Genomic DNA, 17866 nt, shown 5'->3' with positions numbered 1-17866 from the left:
TTGTAATGTCAACAGGGAAGATCCAGCGATCGATCTGGCGTCACCTTTGGGTATAACAACTTCAATTAATTGTTCCCAGAGACTGCAGGTTACTAAGGTGTTTTCTTTTTATCTTTTGCTTCGTTTGAAGCTTTCATGAGGTTAAGATTGATCAAAACACTTGTCCAAAAGCAAATATCTGTAATCCTCCTTGCTTGAGTCTAGAAAAATACATTTGCACCAGAAACAGACGGCAGTGCTACTGCTGAGAATTTTTCAATAGCATAATCCTTCTGTTGAGATGATAATGTGTTCATTTAACTTTTAAAATTTCACTTCTTGTTACTATAGTTTCAAGCACCATTTAAAATTTATTTTTATTTGCCTTATCTGCTAATAATGGCTCTTTCTGCCATGGCAGTTGCATTCTGTGCTGTTACCATTTGAAAGACAGCGCTACACGATAGTTAAGGCATATGGATTGTCACCACATGAGTTGTCTCACGCCCATGTTTTAAAAGTGACACTGCCATTAGACTTGCTTAACTGAGACCATTATGATTACTCATTTACCTTCATTAAAATGCTTCATAGCTTCCTTATTTTAAGTAGCTTTTCTCAGCAAGGTGCAGATTTGCCTTGCTGCCATCATTTCATCTGGAAAAATTTCCATGGTGAAAGGAATAACATATTTTCAACTAATACTTTCCTGACCTGTGGAGAGATGAGCTCATCAGTGTCTTTATTGACAAACTCAGGAAGAAGGTGTGTCAACCAGAAATATTAGATCAGTCAGCCTGTCTTGTCCTGAAGCAATTGTAATTTCCCATGGTCTGCAGCAATTTCCTTTAGAAGCAGATATGTGGAGATATTGTTTGGGATCTGCTGCAGGAGCATAATTTCATTTGGTCCCAATGAGTTGGCCTTAGATGTCATTCTTTTCATTTTTGCTGTTGAAAATCTTTTGGTTTAGTCAGTGGGAAGAACAGCAAGTTGCTATTTTCCAGCATCTAACTGAGGAAAAAGTGTTGCAGCTATGCAGAAAAATATTGCCCACTCTGAGCTGGGTTATTGAAGACAGGTGTTACAGCCCCTGCCCCTCTCTGAAAAGCCTGGAATAGGTGTTCAACTCACGACACACTAGCAAAGTTCCTGCTTTTCAAAAACCTGTTGGTGAGTGATGTAGATGCTTAGTTCCTCAGTGGTAAATCTATTCCTCAGTGAATGATAGAGGTTCTTACTTCCTTCCAGTTTCCTCCTGCGAGTTTTGGTCCCTCAGTGCTCAGCTCCAGGCACTTGTTGGGAGAGGCTGCTCTCATTAGCACTGAAGATGTTCTCAGTGCCGTGTTGTCTGGTGCTGCACTGATGAAAGCCAAGCTCCTCTGATCCAGCATGAAAGAGGGCTGAGTGGGAATCAGAAGTGGGGACAATTCCTCATTTCACTATAGTTTTTGTTGTCAACTTCAGTTTGCTTTTTTTCTGCTTGAAATGGTTCTTTCCATAGTGTTGCTTGCTTGGAAACAGGACGAAAGCACTGACTGTTGGTGGAGTTGGAGGGATGTTGGAGCAGAGTTGGCAGGAACTGGCTCAGCTGTCTGTTAGTATCCAGGAGGGTTCATACCCTGCCTGCTGCTCCATCGGTCACATCTGTACAGCTGGCAGCACTGAGCCATCTCCTAAGGAACATTGCTGTGTGGGGGCTGAGCTCACTGCAGTTTGGACATGCTCTTAGTTGGGAGTCTTTCTGCCATTAGTTGGGGTCTCTGCAGCCCTGGCACATAGGGGGGCAATCCAAGGAATCTCCTTGGGGCTTTCACAGTGATGGTGAGCTGGACAGGGTGAGGAGTCTGGTCTTGAGAAAGCCAAAACCACCTGCCTACCTCACGTTCAGGCACACGTGGTTTCAAGGTGCAGGCATCACAGGTGCTTTGTCATTCTGCAGAGCATGATGGTGTCTGTGGTTGTATCTGGACTTCTGAGGTGGTGCAGTAACACCCTGACCCCCAGCCCCTGTCTTCAGAGCATCATGCTGCTGTTCATGGGTGTCATGGCCAGCCCTGGCCTTGGCTGTTTGCTTCCACCTCCTCTGGAGCGGAGGGAGCAGATCCCGTGAACATCTGGCTCTCAGGCAGAAGCAGATGTAGAAGATGGTGGGATCCACAGCTGGATGTGCAAACCTCGAAGTGCTCCAGGGTTATGGTTGTCATTGCAGCCTTTGTTTTGCCCTCTGGAAAGCAGCAGTCATCCAAGTCCGGGAGGGTCACCCCTTTGTCCTGACCCAATGGCAGGACAGCGGGCAGGATCTCCTGATGCTGTTGTGTTTCCAAGAAGAGATTTCAGTCCTTGCAGAGAGGTAATTCCCAGCTTTCCGGTAAGGATAACATTGACAGTACCTAATTAAAGGGCACTCCTATCCTGTATAAACATTTATATTAATTTCCTTCTCACACAGATGTCTAGTAAACTGACCTCCTGAGGCAAAACCATCTGGCCTCAGGTGGGAGGGGGATCTCAGCCAGCGTGAACAACCTGACCTGTCTCTTGTTGAGTCATTTCTCAATAGTTTTTTCTGTTCCTGCACATGAAAGGCCTGTGCATGGATATATAGGTTTCATGGGCAGTTGTCTTGGATGACCTGCATAATTACACTGCAGGCTTGTGGCTGTGGGCTCTGCTCAATCTCTGCTTCCCATTGCATATTCTGGGACCATCCGTGTATAAAATTAGTATGGGCGGTAAGCAGCAATAAGATGTTCCCTACATGGGTGGATTAAATTAAAATTCAGTAAGAAAAGAGCTTTGGGTGAGTTTCCAAATTACTTGTAGGATTGTACTGAGGAGATTGTTATGGTATTGTCAAACTTTTTGGTGGATGAACAGTCTGATGCAAGTGAGGTGGGTTTATTACCTCTCAGTGCTCTTTCTTTTTTATGTACTATGCTGTGTAATCTTTTGTTATTAAATAATAAGCAAAATAAAAACTGTTGTTTGTCACAGCCAGCTTGTTTTGCAGAGAAAAACACTTTGAAAGTTCAGTCTGTGTGATCTCCAGCCCTGTCAGGAGCTATTATATTGAATCTTCTTTTAAATTGTTAAGCTGGAGGACAAACTCAGATGTTATCGTGCACATCTCAGCTGAGAGCGGAGCAGATTCGGCAGGGAACAGCCTCTGATGCCTTGTACCATGCCATTAGTTTTTGTCACAAACATGTCAAGATAATCTGCTTCCAGTGTTATGTGTGTTGGCTGACATGAGCATTAGTAGATCTGCATAATTTTTGAAGTAGTTTGAAGTGTGGATGTAACACACTTGGGGCTGTGTGAAATCTTTTTTATCCCCTTTTACGGATTACATTGCTGTTCAGAAAGTTGCCTGTTCTGTTTTTCCCTCCCACAAGGTACTGTGTTAATTTGCAAAGTTCAGAAGGAAAATGTCCCAAACTAGAAGTCATCGTAAATAGTGAACAACAGCTGACACACTTTGGAAGACCAGGAGCCCTGTTATTTCCCAGTCACAACATTACATTTTAAATGGATGCTGTTGTTACTTCAGTATATATGGAATTGTACCTTAATGTAGGCTGTTATTATTTATTGAGCTTCTGAACCTCTAATTCAGTCTGGACTCTGATGGACAGGATCTTTCTTCTGTAGTGTATATGTGCATGTGTGTCCCTTGGTAACCTTCTACAGATGAGGTTGAGTCATGCCCAGTGAAAGCTGGATAAGATACTTCAATTATGGATTTTTTTCAAGGTGTTTTTTTGATCATTGATGCTCAGACCTGTCCCAGCCTCAAAAGTGGTCATGCTTTTCCACGAGGACAAATTTTTCCACCCTCTGAGGTGCAGCCAGACAGCAGAAGGAGCCTGTTTCTGTAGCCATGGCAGCCAGTAATTTATGGCTCCATATGGCTGGTGTGGCAGCAGCTGCTCTGGTTTAAGGAGGTCGGGACATTGGGGCGTTTAAGAAACAAAACAACATCCCAACTATAAAACCTTCTTAAATGGTTTTGTACAGTGATAGTCGGGTTCTCCCTAGGCATATGGAGAGCCAAGGGGGTTATATATTTGTAATTTGTATAGCTGTAGTTTGAATCAAAGCAGCAGGGAAATAAGTTTTTGTGATGGTTTTACCTTTTTCCAGTGTCATGGGTAGTGTTTTAGGAAGCAGATAGTATGGAGGGGCCAGGCCATTCCACCCAGGTGATGAGACCAACCTTGGATCTGGCCTGCAGCAGGTGCTGACCATCCATGGCAGGAGCAGGATCCACCCCACTGCTTTTGGATGCATTTTATACTATGCTGAGGGAGAAAGTGTATTGCCCAGATCAGATGGCAGTGCTGTATTTGTAATAAGGAAGTGAAGATGTGCACATTGTGAGTGGCGCTTGTGGAACAGAAATACAGCTTTAATTTCAGTTTGGGTGTGAGAGTCCCTTGCTGCTGAGAAATGGTATAGAAGGGCTCTTGGATGCAGCACTAAAGTTTTTGCAAATAGGCTTTTCATAAACGTGAATCTTTTTATTTTCATTAGGGGACCATTTTAATTAAAATGAAACTGGAATGTTTACTCTGCTTCCTGTAGCTGTGATTGTTTTCTTCACTGTGTGAGCACATGTATAATTTGCTCTAAAAGAAATGTCAGCAGTTTCTGATTACCTTGTGAGTCTTACTCAACAGCTTGATTTTAATTGGGGGGAGGAAATATTTTCAGGGTGCTCCAGGGAGGTCTGATGTTTTTGGGTAGCAGGAGGGAAAAGGTGCTATCTTTGGTACAATGTTAATTGCAATAATCATGACTATGAATTTAAAATAAAAGTCCTTTATTTCTTAACAGTGTTGGGTGTTTTTCAGTCACGTCAGTGAAACACAACCTGTTTAGTAATTAGAATCCTTCAGCTATACAACCTTTTGGCTTTGCTGCATCCATATGTTTATAAGCATCTAAATAGGGTGATTTTTTGGAAAACAGTGATTGAAAGTAGATAGGTACTCTCAAATCTCAGAAATGTAGGAAGAAATTTTTTTTGTTATGAGGCTGGTGAGGCAATGGCACAGGCCCAGAGAGGTGGTGGATTCCCTGTCCCTGGAAACGTTCAGGGTCAGGTTGGACAGGGCTCTGAGCAACCTGGTCAGGTTGAAGATGTCCCTGCTCCTTGCAGCAGGCTGGACTTGACAACATTTAAAGGTGAAAACTCTACAATTGGGGTTAGATAATGGAAAGGGAAGGTTGAGCACATAGGGAGGAGTGTGTCCATGACTTCAAATATAATCTTTCTGAGCCCAGAAGTTGACCAGGATTTGTAAGTAATAGATATTTATGTAGGTCAAGTGAATCTTTTTCTTGAATTTTTTTGTAATTATACAGTATGACAAGAAGTATCTGTAGCAGAATAATGTGTTCTGGATTCTTCAGTGGCACTGCTCCTGAAACATTCCCTTACCTTCTTTTTGTTTTGATCTGCTGGGAGGAGGTACCTTTGATTACTGGAGTTGCTGAAATGCCTTTTGGGTCCTGCAAAGCATTTCAGAGATGACCAGTTTTTGAACCTTTCTGGAGCTTAGCTAATATCTTGTATTTTAATATTGTCTCCACCATCAGAGATAATGATCTGAGTCTCTCCTGCTCATTCTCTGGGGTTTTATTTCCTCCTGCTGATTATTTGAAATAAATAAATAAGTAGGAAAACAAGGAGTTTCTGTGTGTTAGCAAGGAGGAATGACTAAGAGAAAAATGAGAGTAAAATACTGCTTATCATAAAAGACTGTATCTCTGGAGGCATAAATTGGTATTCATTAAGTTGTTTGCCTAGACTTCGTTAAAAGACGTGCTTGAGGAGCTGTCTGAGCAGTGTTTCTGTAGAAAGCAAGTCATCCTCTTCGTGACTAGATACATCTAGATGAGCAGGAGAGACCAGAAAGTAACACTAAATGATGGATTGAGAACAGCCTTCTTGGCAGTAAGGAAACAACAGACTATGAAATGTTTTTCAGAAGTAATAATATTTAACACTTAGCTGTAAAATTATACTGATCCAGCTCTTCTCCCCCAAATATGCAGGTCTCTTGCACATCTGATGCAGAGTTTTAAAAAATGTTTATGTTCAATCTCTGTCATTTCTCATTCAAAGTGTTCAGGGTCCCTGGTGAGTTTTTTTTGATGATTTTGGTAGCTGGATGTTAAATTCTTGCCTGTGATGATGATGGTATCCTGCATGCATAATCTTACTGCTATCCTCTATGTATCATCAGATGCAGAGAAGCAGTTGCAGACCAGTGCTAGGTAATCAGAGTGTGGCCCAGTCTTGCCATGTCTGCATTCTTCCAGAAATCAGTTTTCTTTAGATTTTTGTAAACCGTGATGAACGCAGCTATTTCAAAGACCTTGGGGAGAAGCTGGGGCTGCAGTTTGAGATGAGGTTTTGCTACTGTGCTGGCATCTTTTATTATTACCTTGATCTGGGACAGATACTTCCAAGGGAATGTGTGTGTTAATTATCGTGGCATTTGTGGTTCTCTGCTCTTTATCTTAAATCATTAAAAAAGTAATTGCACAACATCACACTAGCAAAGTGCTTTCACTGTTTGGAGAATGAATACTCTGTGGCAAACTCTTGTGCAACTTCTCAGATGTTCAGCATTTTTTCTTTCTTTCTTTGCAGATTAAGACCCTTGATTTCAACCCAGTTTGCTAAGAAGGCTGCCACTGAAGAGGTATGAAAAGTCCAGCACTTCTCCTGGTGCAACAGGTTGAGTTTGGAAATTCCCACAAGCTATTTTCAGCCTGGCTGTGGTCATGTGGTAGATAAGGGTAAAAGAAATGAGTCTTGGTTGTCTAATCAGGCCAGGAATTGGTTACTGTGAGCACTGCAAAGCTGAGCTTGGCTGTTTTCTAACCCAGACTTGCCATACTTATCCATCAGGAACATCAGCACAGCCTCATGATGCTTCATTGGACAGCAAAAAAGAGGAAACTCCCTGCAAGCATCTAAAAAGCTCCTTGTAAATAAATGGACAGGAGGAGTAGGAGAGGGCAGAGCCTGTTTCTCAGCACTTGGATTGTCCTCACAGAGAAGGACTTTGCAAACTCCACTTTTGTGCAGCCAGAGCTGCCCCCAGGGATGGGCTGGGCTTCTGTCAGAGACCAGTGTGGGAAGAGCTAACTCTGTACAGCCTGGCTTGCTCTGCTTTGCTTGTCTAGTTTGAAAATGTAACAGTGCCACAGAAAAGTTAGTGCTGTTAAGTGGCCACTCCAGAAGCCCTCCTTGGGTGGCCTTGTGCACCTCCCAGAGGGATCATGATTATTTTCAGATAGTAAAACCAGGTAACAATGATAGCTACTTTCTTTCACTATTATTTTCACACTGTACAGAATATTTACAGGCATTTTGTGTACAACAAACTGTCTACTGCATATCTAAAAATTCAGTGTACCAAAGGTATTTGTCCCTCTTGCCCATGAATGCATGACACTGACACCCTTCTGAAAGTGAGCCATTTCCCTTGGGTAGTTTAACACCTTTGACAATTGCCCATCCATAAATAAAGCTGAGTGCCAAACTCCAGTCCAGGATGTCTGGAAGTGAATTCAGGAAGTTCTGTTTAAAGGTGCTGTTTGACTGTCTTATTTTTTAACATGACTAAAAGTCATTGATTTTCAGAAACAGTTTGATATCCTGCCTAGGGAAATACATTTTCACTTCTTATTCTGTGCTCATTAGAAAACTCTGCACATTTTTAGAAGTACAGCAGTCTGGAAGTGGACATGATAATTAGAAGAAGGTCACATTTTAATTAGCATGGAGCAATTTTAAAAAATAATGACTCAATCGTAGCTCCTTTATATTCACCCACTTTTTCAGAGCAGATGGATACTTTTAAACATATAAATTGATGTATATTATGATGCTGATTTGTTTCAAACTCTTGTGTCTATTTCTGCTTATATAACGAAAATGGACTCAATTTGATCACTCTAGAGGCAAAAGCAGTGGTAGGAAATATAAACTGGAGGGAAGTTCCTCTAAATAATATGATTAATTTCAGCATTAAAAAATAATGAAAACCTGTCTTTGACTGATCCGAATATCTAAATACTTGATTTTCTATTAAAATTAATGGATGTCTTTGCCCTATTAATGAGCTATTGGAGCAAACCCTGAGGTGACTTTGAAAAACTCAGGCACATTCTTTAGGTTGACTGTCATGGTGTATGACAAGTTCAGGAACAGCTTTGATGTTTGAATAATTAGACTATCAACTTTCTGGTACAGAGATTTTCTCTTACAGTGTATCTCTGAAGTGCCTGGAGTTACAGGGATTCTGGGAGCTACTGCATCCCAAGTAAATACATTTATAAATAAATAAAAATAAACTGCAGCATTTTATCAGAGCTTGCTGCCAATGGAATTGGAGAATATGCAGCAGTACATAGCTGTGTACTGTAATTTAAAAACTAGAGCACTGTGGCACTTTTCTCATGGTATGGACCAGAGGAATTGGGGTTTTTTGGTCTCCTTTGGACCATTCATTTTAGAAACACTTCACCACTGGTCCTTCCAAAGAAGAGGTCCCAGTATTTTCCATCTTACTAGGGAAGATGACTTGGTGCTGGTAACAGCTGACTGGTGACTGGTCAATATTCCCTTCCCTAAATTCTTTACATGACAACACAGCTTTCATGGTTAATCATTAAGGTTCTTCAAATTGCTACTAATTATCTTGTTTTGTGGGCCATGGGCTTTAGTGTACAAACCCCAAAACAGTCCAACTACGGAATGGGTGTGGAAAATACCCTATTACAGAGCTGATGGAGGTAAAGCTCCTGTGATGTTTCTTCCCTGGATGAGAGCAGGAGGTGGAGCTCCAGACTGAGCACACCATAGAAAGAGCAGGAAGACCTGAGCCTGGGCTATGCTAGCACAGGCTTTGCTGCTGCTTCCTGCCCCGTTCCCAGATGTCTCCTTAGTGAACCAAAGGCAGCATTAGCTACTCCAAATTCACCTCTATTCCCTTGTGGTGTTCCCTTTCTCTCCCTCCATGCTGTGTCCTGCCTAACCTTGGAGCAGCTGGGGAGGACCATGTACAGAACAGGTCCTGTCAATGATTGATTCTCAAGTTAGTGTTTGGAGATCATTATTGTGCTGAATTCCACAGGTAATGGTACAGGTGCCAGTGTGTATTATCAGCTGAGTGCTCTGCCATCACATTAAGTGCTGTCTGCAGAGTGCTTTTTGTTCCGCAGCTCATTGCGCCGCCAAATAAATCCAACCAGAGCTGTCAAAACTAATACATGTTGGGCTTTTTCTGATTTGAAGGGTACATTTTTGCTATCATTAAATTGTCAATAACGTTGTTATTTTGTAATAGGCCTGATGTGAGTTGAGCACACCGTGGGAGAGGTTTGTAAGTTTTCCCACAGAGCTCTCCGGAGGAGCCTTCGCTCCCAAATTTTTCCTCGCCTTGTGCTTGCCAGAGAATCCTTGTTCTGCTGTTACCATTACAGGATATTTCAGTTGCCTGGTTCTGGACTAAGTGAAAACTGGCTGGTTTTGCCAGACTTTCATTCAAAATTCCATTAGAACAGCTGAACCTGTAGCACTGGACATGAGCTTCCATCTCTCCCATCCCTATTGTTTGGAAGCTGTTAAAGTTCTGTACAAATATTGGACCAAAGGAAGATCTGCTCTACTGTTCTCTCTTCTTTTATGCAGGTTACCTTTCCAAATGCACAAGCTGAAGCCTCTGATGTAGAAAAACCAGCAGCTGTGCTTGTGGAGAGTGGCCCAGTAGCTTACAACCCTGATGAAGAGGTGGAAGAGGAAGAGGTAGAAGAAGATGAAGATCACTGCATGAGCGCCTTGCAGTTAATGGGAGGAAATGGTGAGCTGGGGCTACCATCTCTGGTGCTGTGGGCTTTGTCCTTGCAGGGGTGGGGACACACAGGATTCTCCTACTTGTCCCTGTCCCGGAGCTCCTGCTGCCTTTTCAGCATTGCCCATTCCTGTGGGAAGCCTGGAATCACCCTTGTCTGAAAGCTGACCTTAGAGACTTCTCCTGAGAAAACTTTGCATCTCGAGCTTTAGGCTAAGAGGGCTTCTCGAAAAAAAACTGAAGCGTGAGGTGTTTTCCAGAATTAGGTTTATTGAGGTGGATCTGAGGAGTTAGGGGGTCAGTAACCCCTCCACTGGCTGTGCCTGGAGCCCCCTGAGCCTCCCCTCCCTGCTCCTTGTGCCTCCTCAGAGGAGGCTGCAGGGATGTCCAGGTTGTCCATGGGCCCTGGGGACGTGTCTGTCCAGCTCAAAACAGAACAAAACATCACACTCTGCTTCTGGGGAAGGTGTTAGGAAGAAGCATTTTCCCCAAGTGCAAGAATGGCATTGGTGGTGCATGTATGGTACACAGATGTGTGCTAATTTCTTTGGGTTACCCAGCAAAGCCACTGATTTAATTAGATTTCTTAGCTGGCAGGAAAAGGCAGTCGTCTCTCCACTGTGGTTTTCCCTATCTGGACACATCCACATTTATCCTTTATTAAAAACTTCCCTTTAGAAGTTAAGCTTTGAAAATAACACAAAATTATTTTTAAAATGGGAGCTGCTAATTATGGGTTGTGAAGGCTCAAGATGGGAATAAGTTTCCTACTGAAATGTTATTTACTGCAAAAATCTTCCCATCACTATTCATTTAGCTTTCATGGACAATATGTATACATTTCACAAAAGTGTCTGTTGCTTTTAAATTGATTTCTCTGCTGGAAAATAATTGCTGAACTGTAGGAAAAACAGTTTGTTGCCTGCATTTATTATTAGAATAACGTTCCCAAGAAAAGGCATCCATGTGGGGGAGGGTGGGTCTATGTTTATTAATAAACCCCCCACAAAAATAGAATAAAGGTCACTGAGTTTTTTTTTCTTTGTAAATGTTACTAATTTTGAACCATTCTGAGAACATTCCACTACTCCCTGTCTGGTCTGGACAACAGCTGAAAAATTGGAGTTAAAAAATAAAAATAAAGAGGAAAAGAAAAGGAGTATTCCCAGAATTCGAATGCAGGTGTACAGAGCTGCTCAGAACAGCAAATAACTCTTTCCTAGCTGCTTTCTCTGTGGATTTTAGACCTGTCTGCTTGAAATAACTACATGAATTACAGATGGTGAACTTCACCCATTCTACACAAATCATTATAGATTACATTTAATTCTGCTTCTGAGCATTTGCTTGTCTCTTTGTGTGAGATGTTGCCCTGTATTGGATTTAGAATATAAAGTTTAACTTTCCTCATATGTAATAATTATCCATAGGTTCATCTGCACAGCAGAAAATATCTGTGTGAGTGCATTCAGAAGCACACAGAACAGAAATTGGTGCATTAGAAACGTACAGACTTGCCTTCTGACACACAGCACAGTCTTTGCACTCAGTATTGTTTAAGAAAACAAAACTGGATTAAAAAATCTGGGCAAAGATTTTAAGTCTAGAAGTAAGAAGATAGGGGAGATCTGAGTCAGATGCATTGGTCAGGATTCGTTGCAGGACTCTTTTGATGCTGATGGGAACTCTGAGCTATCTCTGAACCCTTGCAATTTCAGCTCATAAATCCATGAATAATGTAAACAAACCAGCTTTTTCCTTGGTGCGTATATCTGGTGAAAAATGTGCCTCCTTGTAAATGTAATGCTGTTGCTTATCAGCCACTGTGTGCCAAGTCACTTGTGACAATCAGGCTTGATCACCTTAGCTTCTAAATTAAATCAAGTATTTCACTTATACATGTGCCAAGTATTCCTAAACGAGGGTATAATGACAAGTGAGAAGAGATATTTACACATACATGCTTAAAAATAATTTTATTTCATTGAGGAAAGTACATGTAAGAACTTATTTAGGCCTAAGAAGATAGATGATTTTTAAAATGCTTGCCTAAGGCAAAACTTATCTTGTAGTTATATAGCAAGAAAACAACCTTAAAGAAGCAATACTTCTAAGCCAGAATATTTGCATTTTTATATGCCCTTGTCTTTGTGTGTTTCAGATTATGGCTGTGATATGGATGAAGATGATGGCTATTAGCTCCATTTACTTCCAGGGGACATGGACTGTGTCTTGTTCTCAGCAAATCTTTGGTCTTCAAACTGTATGAATAGTGAAAGAAGCTGTCTATGGTCAGCAAATGTAATCGAACAATCCTTACTTTTGTAAAGTGGATTCGAGGTTGGCATTGGGTCTGGTCAGTTTATATTGACCCATAACCCAGCAATAACCAGTTTGGATTCCTACTTGAATTTATTTTTATTTTGGTGGATCATAGTTGAAGAATTAAATTAATGAGAGTAATGTTTCCAGAGAACAAAAGAAAAAAAGACAAAACAGACTGTCCATCAAGCCTGCGTTGCTGAAAGCAGCACATCTCTTATTTATGTGACTGCTTTTGGGCATACTGCTGAAAGGGAGCAGGCTGAAGGACAGGGCCTGTTGATTATTTGAGCACAGGAGCATTAGTCAGTCTCCTCATACTACAACTGACAGAAAGAAATGTTTCCAGCCTGGACTGTGAATGCGACCATGTTACTGTATATGAGTTCCCTTACCCAACCCTGTCAAAAGTTAATGACAAGTTATATATTTGCAGAGCAGCACTGGTTTTCTGAAACAGAGTAAATACTTCTTTATACTAGTAAATTCGTAGATTTCTCAAAAAGGCAATGAAGAACTGTCTTCCACTGTGAGTCTGGTGTGGTTTTTGTGGAAGGGGGGAGAACACCTGGGCCGGGTAGGAAGTGCAGGGAGCAAGGAGGCAAAGATGCTGTGCTCATGAGCTGTTGCTGGGCATCCTTAGGGAAAGCCAGGTCTTCTTTAGGCTGGTGTTGCTGCAGGAGAGTCACTCTGGCCATCTCTGTGGAGCTGCTCTTGCCTGACTAAGTTAGAGGGAAGGTCTGCTCCCAAGAGCTGCTGGTCTCTAAAACCAGTTGAAAGAAAGAGAAAGCTGAGCTTTTTAATAAATAAGCTAGCATCTGCTTTGACTGAATTTAATTTAATGTAATTTGCTTAGCATTCACTGGGTAAATTAAAGGTCACCATGAAGCAGCCTGACTTTCATGGCTCAAATCCCACCCTTGAACAGTCGTTGCTATGTGAATAAAGCTGGAGCTCCGGCCCTGTGTGCCCCGAAATGTCAGCAGGCAGGTCCTCTGTCACAGATAGATCAGTTCTGGCAGTGCCATGAGAGCAGGGGTCAGGAGTGGAGCCCCTGTGGGCAGATCCCACCCTGGTGCCACTGACCTGCCTTCCCCTGGCCCGAGGCTCTGGGCTCCGTGGGAAATGCACTGCACTCGGGATCACACTCCTGATGGCTGCAGCTGACCTTTCCATCTCTCTCCCTTATCTGGTGACAATCATGAAAACTGTAGTGCTGCAGGCTTCTCTTAACACCAGGGAAAGATGGATATTTATCTTACCAGCGTGGTTTCTGTTCAGCTGTGTCTCCTGGTCGGGTCTTCCTTCCTACTCCTTTTTTGAGGAGTGCTCATTACTAAAGCACCATCCATCCTCCTGCTGCAGAGATTGGATCGTGGCAGGAAGAGAAGCTGCTTCAGGATGCTCTGCCAGACAGGGTGATGATGGTGCTGACATCTGAGGTCATCACCAAAGAGAAGAAGGACCCACAGGGCCTTCCACACTTCCATTCTTTCCTATCCGCTTGCATAAGATGGATCATGCAAGTTGAGCAAGAGTGAGTGCTTTTTTTAGGGGCAGACTTGATACTGTTTGGCTGGTAAATATGGTTTGGTGGGTTGTATCTGTGAGGAATTTTTGAGCCCTGTATAGGAGTATTTCTGTAATGACTTACTAGAAGCAGAACTTGGTAACAAAATTGGTGTGGTAAGGCTACTGGAAAGAATAGCTCTTCTGAACCAGATTCCAGTTACTTAGTTTACAGCACTTAAGTGGAAAGAAGAGATTCCTTATAATTCTTAGGAGAAAAGCTGGCATTTTCACCAAAAAGCTATAGATTTTTTTCCTGACATTTTATAAATACTGCACAGAAACTGATATTGAGGAGATAAACCTTTCTACCTCTCTTTTATGTGCACCATAAAATAGAAGTATGCTATAAGCAGACAGTTTTCTAAAAAGTAGTTTGTTTTATCAAAGTTTGTGCTCTGCAAGTCTTTGAGACTGTTGAGTTTGATTGTTTGGGTTTGAATTAATCTTCCATAGCACTGCTACAAATATACTCTCAGTATATTCTCAAGGCTTGGGTTTTATTCCAAGGTACACAGTATTCTCTATGCAGGAAATAAACATGCATAAATAAACATGTGTATGACTCATGTAGGTCGAGTGCTTTTCTCAAATGCAAGATGTTGGCTCTTAAACCGCTAAGATGGGCTAAGATGGATATTGCTGAGGGTCCAGTCTCCTGGTTTGTTCCCCCACAGGATACCAAACCTGCTGCCAGGGTGGTGGTATTGTGTGTGAGAGCTGAGAGCCCACCCAAAAAACTACAGCTAGGAAATTTGAATGTCAGTAGTACATTTTGTTGCTGAGAACATTGGTTTGTGTGCTGCAAGTAGAGGGTTGCAGTTTTTGAATGCTCTCATATGTTTTGATTAGGAAAGGCCATCAGGCAATTTGCTGGAAGAGCAGGGGAAAAAAAAAAAGACCTACAATTCCATAGCATCTCAGTATTGCTGGTGAAGTTAATGGCTTGGTTTCTGTACAGGATTCCTAAAGAAAGGATATGTAATAGGCAGACTTCACTCTGAGCTTCTTAAGCTATAGTGGTTATGTACATTTTTAATTTATTGGTGACTTACTGGGATTTTTATAACGTTCATTCCTTCTTCTTTTAACTAAGCTCAGGAAATGTAAACAGATTTGAACATGCTAGTTTCTGTTTTTATAGATAGTCATTAAAATGTAAAAGGATTAACACTGCATTAACTCTGTTTACTACTGTTGGTATATCTGGACAATTTTGTTGTGTATAAGTAAGCCTGAATTCAGTTGGAGTAATTTGGATCCTGCTTTTCTCAGGATTCTGATTATGATGTAAAGAGCTTATAAGGCTTCAACATTTGTTATTCTTAGATCATCTTCCTTGAAGCCACACAAGCTGTGTATCATTGGGTTTGTTGCACAAAGCACATCTCTTGCTGCAAGTCACTTTGCTTGACAGGCAAAATTCTCCAGCTGTTGCATCCAGCTTGTCTGCCATGCAGCCTTTTAACACTCCGGTATTGTGGGAGTAAAAAAAGAAATAAAGAAAATAATGGGCTTCTTCACTGTGCTGAGTGCATTTTCAGTGTCTTAATCATCTGTGACATTTCTTTAAAATCAGTGTGTTCAGTACAGCAACTTTTAAATGGTGCCAGACAGCCTTGTCTTGAGGGTTAAACACGTTCATCGAAAAAGTCCTTGCCATCCTGATGACTTGTTTGTGTTCTTTGGATTGCATTGAAACCCCAGTTGCAGATGTGTGCTGTTAGAGTTTACCTAATAAATGTTCTGTTTCTTATTTTTGTGTTGAATCCTCGTATTTGGTTCAGTTAGTGCCAAGGAAACGAAACCTTTTTGATGTATGCATATGTACCATCCTCCCACAACCACGAATCATGTTAACCTTTTTTTACTGTAATATATTTGCTGTAAATAAAAAATAAAACCTTTACATAGCCCATATGTTACTATGATGCTCTCCTGATGATTTCTGATTTTTCTGCCTTAGTTCTTAAAAATGTTCAGTTTTGATTGCTGCATGATTGGTTGGTTGTGGCCAAAATTTGTCATTTAGAGCTTTCTTTTGTCTCTAAAAGGGAAGACACAGCAATCAGGCAAGTGTTTTTTACAAGATACTGTTCCACTGATAGATGTCGATACTTTCTGTAAAGTGCATAACATTAATGAGGCTTTTCCACTAAGCTGTATAATTAACTGACTGTGGGAACAATATATGGTGTGTGTATTTAGTGGACCTGTTCCAGTGCTTGTTTCTGAAAGTTGTGTCTTGATAAATAAGGTGTATGCTGAGCTAAAAATCATGTTATTTTATCAACATCTGGCTGCCACAGTTTGGAGACAAAAATCCACATCTGCCCTTTGTACAGATGGGTGTTTGCTCCTTTCAGTTTCTGCTGGAAAACGAGGTACTACTGGATCCTCAGGAGTGTCTCCTGCAAAGTTTTAGCCTATAAAAAGATGATGAACAGTAGATTTGATAAGGCAGTATGTATCATTCCAGCATTTCACTGTGTTCCCATAGTGTGATCAAGGCACACTTCTGCTCTCATTGACATTGGGATGTTTTTATCTGAATTTCTCTTCAGCTGTTCCAGCCATTTCCCCTGGGAGTTGGGAACTTCTCCAGGATGTCCATCACAGATGCCCTCTCCCTGCTAACATCTGAGCTGTTAAAAAGTACTGACTGCCTTGGCCTCATCTCTTCTGCTCTTCCCAAGCTGTACAGCTCTTGGCTTTGTCCTCTAATTTTTCTCTTCTGTGCCACACCAGGCTTTCATAACAAAAACCATTCTGTCCCCATAGCTGCATTCATCAAATATGCCTCCTTTAATGGTCTCAGAAGTTAAATAATGCTAATAAAAGCTGAAATTTTACAAGGCTTTATATTACCTTCATTTGTCACCAGTAGGTCATAGCAGGTTTGTTCTTATGTTTGTGTTTTGTAATGCAGAAGAGGCTGTTGCAGTTCTCTATTCCTGTCTCTTCTATAAGAAGAGTTACAGCACATTATTCAGGGTTTTTTTTTTTGCCCACCCTGATACCTGGCAGTGATCTTGGTGAGTGTTGTTTGTTTAACAAAAGGAGTTAAGTACATGAGAAAGGAAGCTCGGTGAGAATTCAGGACTTAGGGCATAACAAATTTACTTCATGAGTTGCTTCATTGTAATTATTTTTTTCTTACAGGACCTGTTGTGCATTCTCATGGAAATTAGGGAGGCACATACAACTCACAAAAATGCAAAATAAAATTCCCTTCTTGTCATGGGACTCCAGGAGCACAAGATTTAACAACTTGTAGCCTGAACTGTACATTTGTTATTGTGTGGGAGGGCAGTAAGTCACACAGTACTGGGCATGGGGATGGCAATCACTGTGTAACCCATTTCCATTGCCAAATTGCAGCAGGAATGCTTTCTCAGTGCTCTCAGTGCTCCTAGTAAAGTTTCTCAATTCTTCAAAAGCAGAAAAATACAGCAAATGAAAGGAATTTGAACAGAGCAATGAAAAGAAACAGTACCAGCAGTCTGATTTCCAGGTGATTTTTCTTCTGTGGGAAAAGTAAAAGGGATTTGTACACAGAGACTAAAAGGGGCAAAAGATGCATCTTGGCAGCAACAGAGGTGAGGCAGTGTTGTTCATTTTCCACACAAGAGTTACAGACTCTTCTGTTTCTTGGTATATCCTGCATTATATTCATCATTTATAGCCTGAGCAGTCCACTGGAGGGTATTGAAAGAGGTAGGACACCAAGCCAGGTGAGGAAGAAGAGGTGGTGAGCTATCATTGTTTCTCAAGTGAAAAAAATATATATATTAATTATTTAGAGTAAGTTTAAGGGTTGTAGTTTGATATTAAGGAGAAAAGCTGCATTAAAACCAGAAAGATGAAGGAATATTCCTTGTAATGATGTGCACTGGACTGTGCAAAAAGCAGTGAGCATGAGGCAGGAAGAGCTGTGCTGGTTTACATCACTCAAGGATCTGTGCTCTTACCAAGAGTCTCTAGAGGTGGTAGCAGTAGTGAAGGAAGGGATAGAAGTGCTCTGGGGTAAAACAGAGTGCTGTGGGTAAAAGCAGTCCTGGTGTAAAACCAGATACTGTGCTGAGTCCCCTTCTTACTCTGTCAAGCCATGTCTAATTAAA

The 17866-nt window shown here is 41.5% G+C and overlaps 1 protein-coding gene across 2 annotated transcripts in view; it reads left to right on the top strand.

Annotated features, from left to right (window-relative positions):
• Positions 1-15665, top strand: part of BRF1 (BRF1 general transcription factor IIIB subunit) — a 170854-nt gene extending 155189 nt beyond the window's left edge. For both annotated transcript variants that reach the window (XM_030275131.4, XM_072930494.1), the window contains 3 exons: positions 6644-6695; positions 9695-9863; positions 12016-15665. In XM_030275131.4, the coding sequence (XP_030130991.4) occupies positions 6644-6695; positions 9695-9863; positions 12016-12053 (259 nt within the window). In that variant the 3' untranslated portion in view covers positions 12054-15665. The remainder of the gene's footprint in view (positions 1-6643; positions 6696-9694; positions 9864-12015) is intronic.
• Positions 15666-17866: the final 2201 nt, after the last annotated feature.

Source organism: Taeniopygia guttata, chromosome 5, assembly GCF_048771995.1.
Source record: "Taeniopygia guttata chromosome 5, bTaeGut7.mat, whole genome shotgun sequence".
NCBI classification, from domain to species: Eukaryota; Metazoa; Chordata; class Aves; order Passeriformes; family Estrildidae; genus Taeniopygia; species Taeniopygia guttata.
Note: the sequence above shows the minus strand (reverse complement) of the source record. Positions and strands in the feature narration are given on the sequence as shown.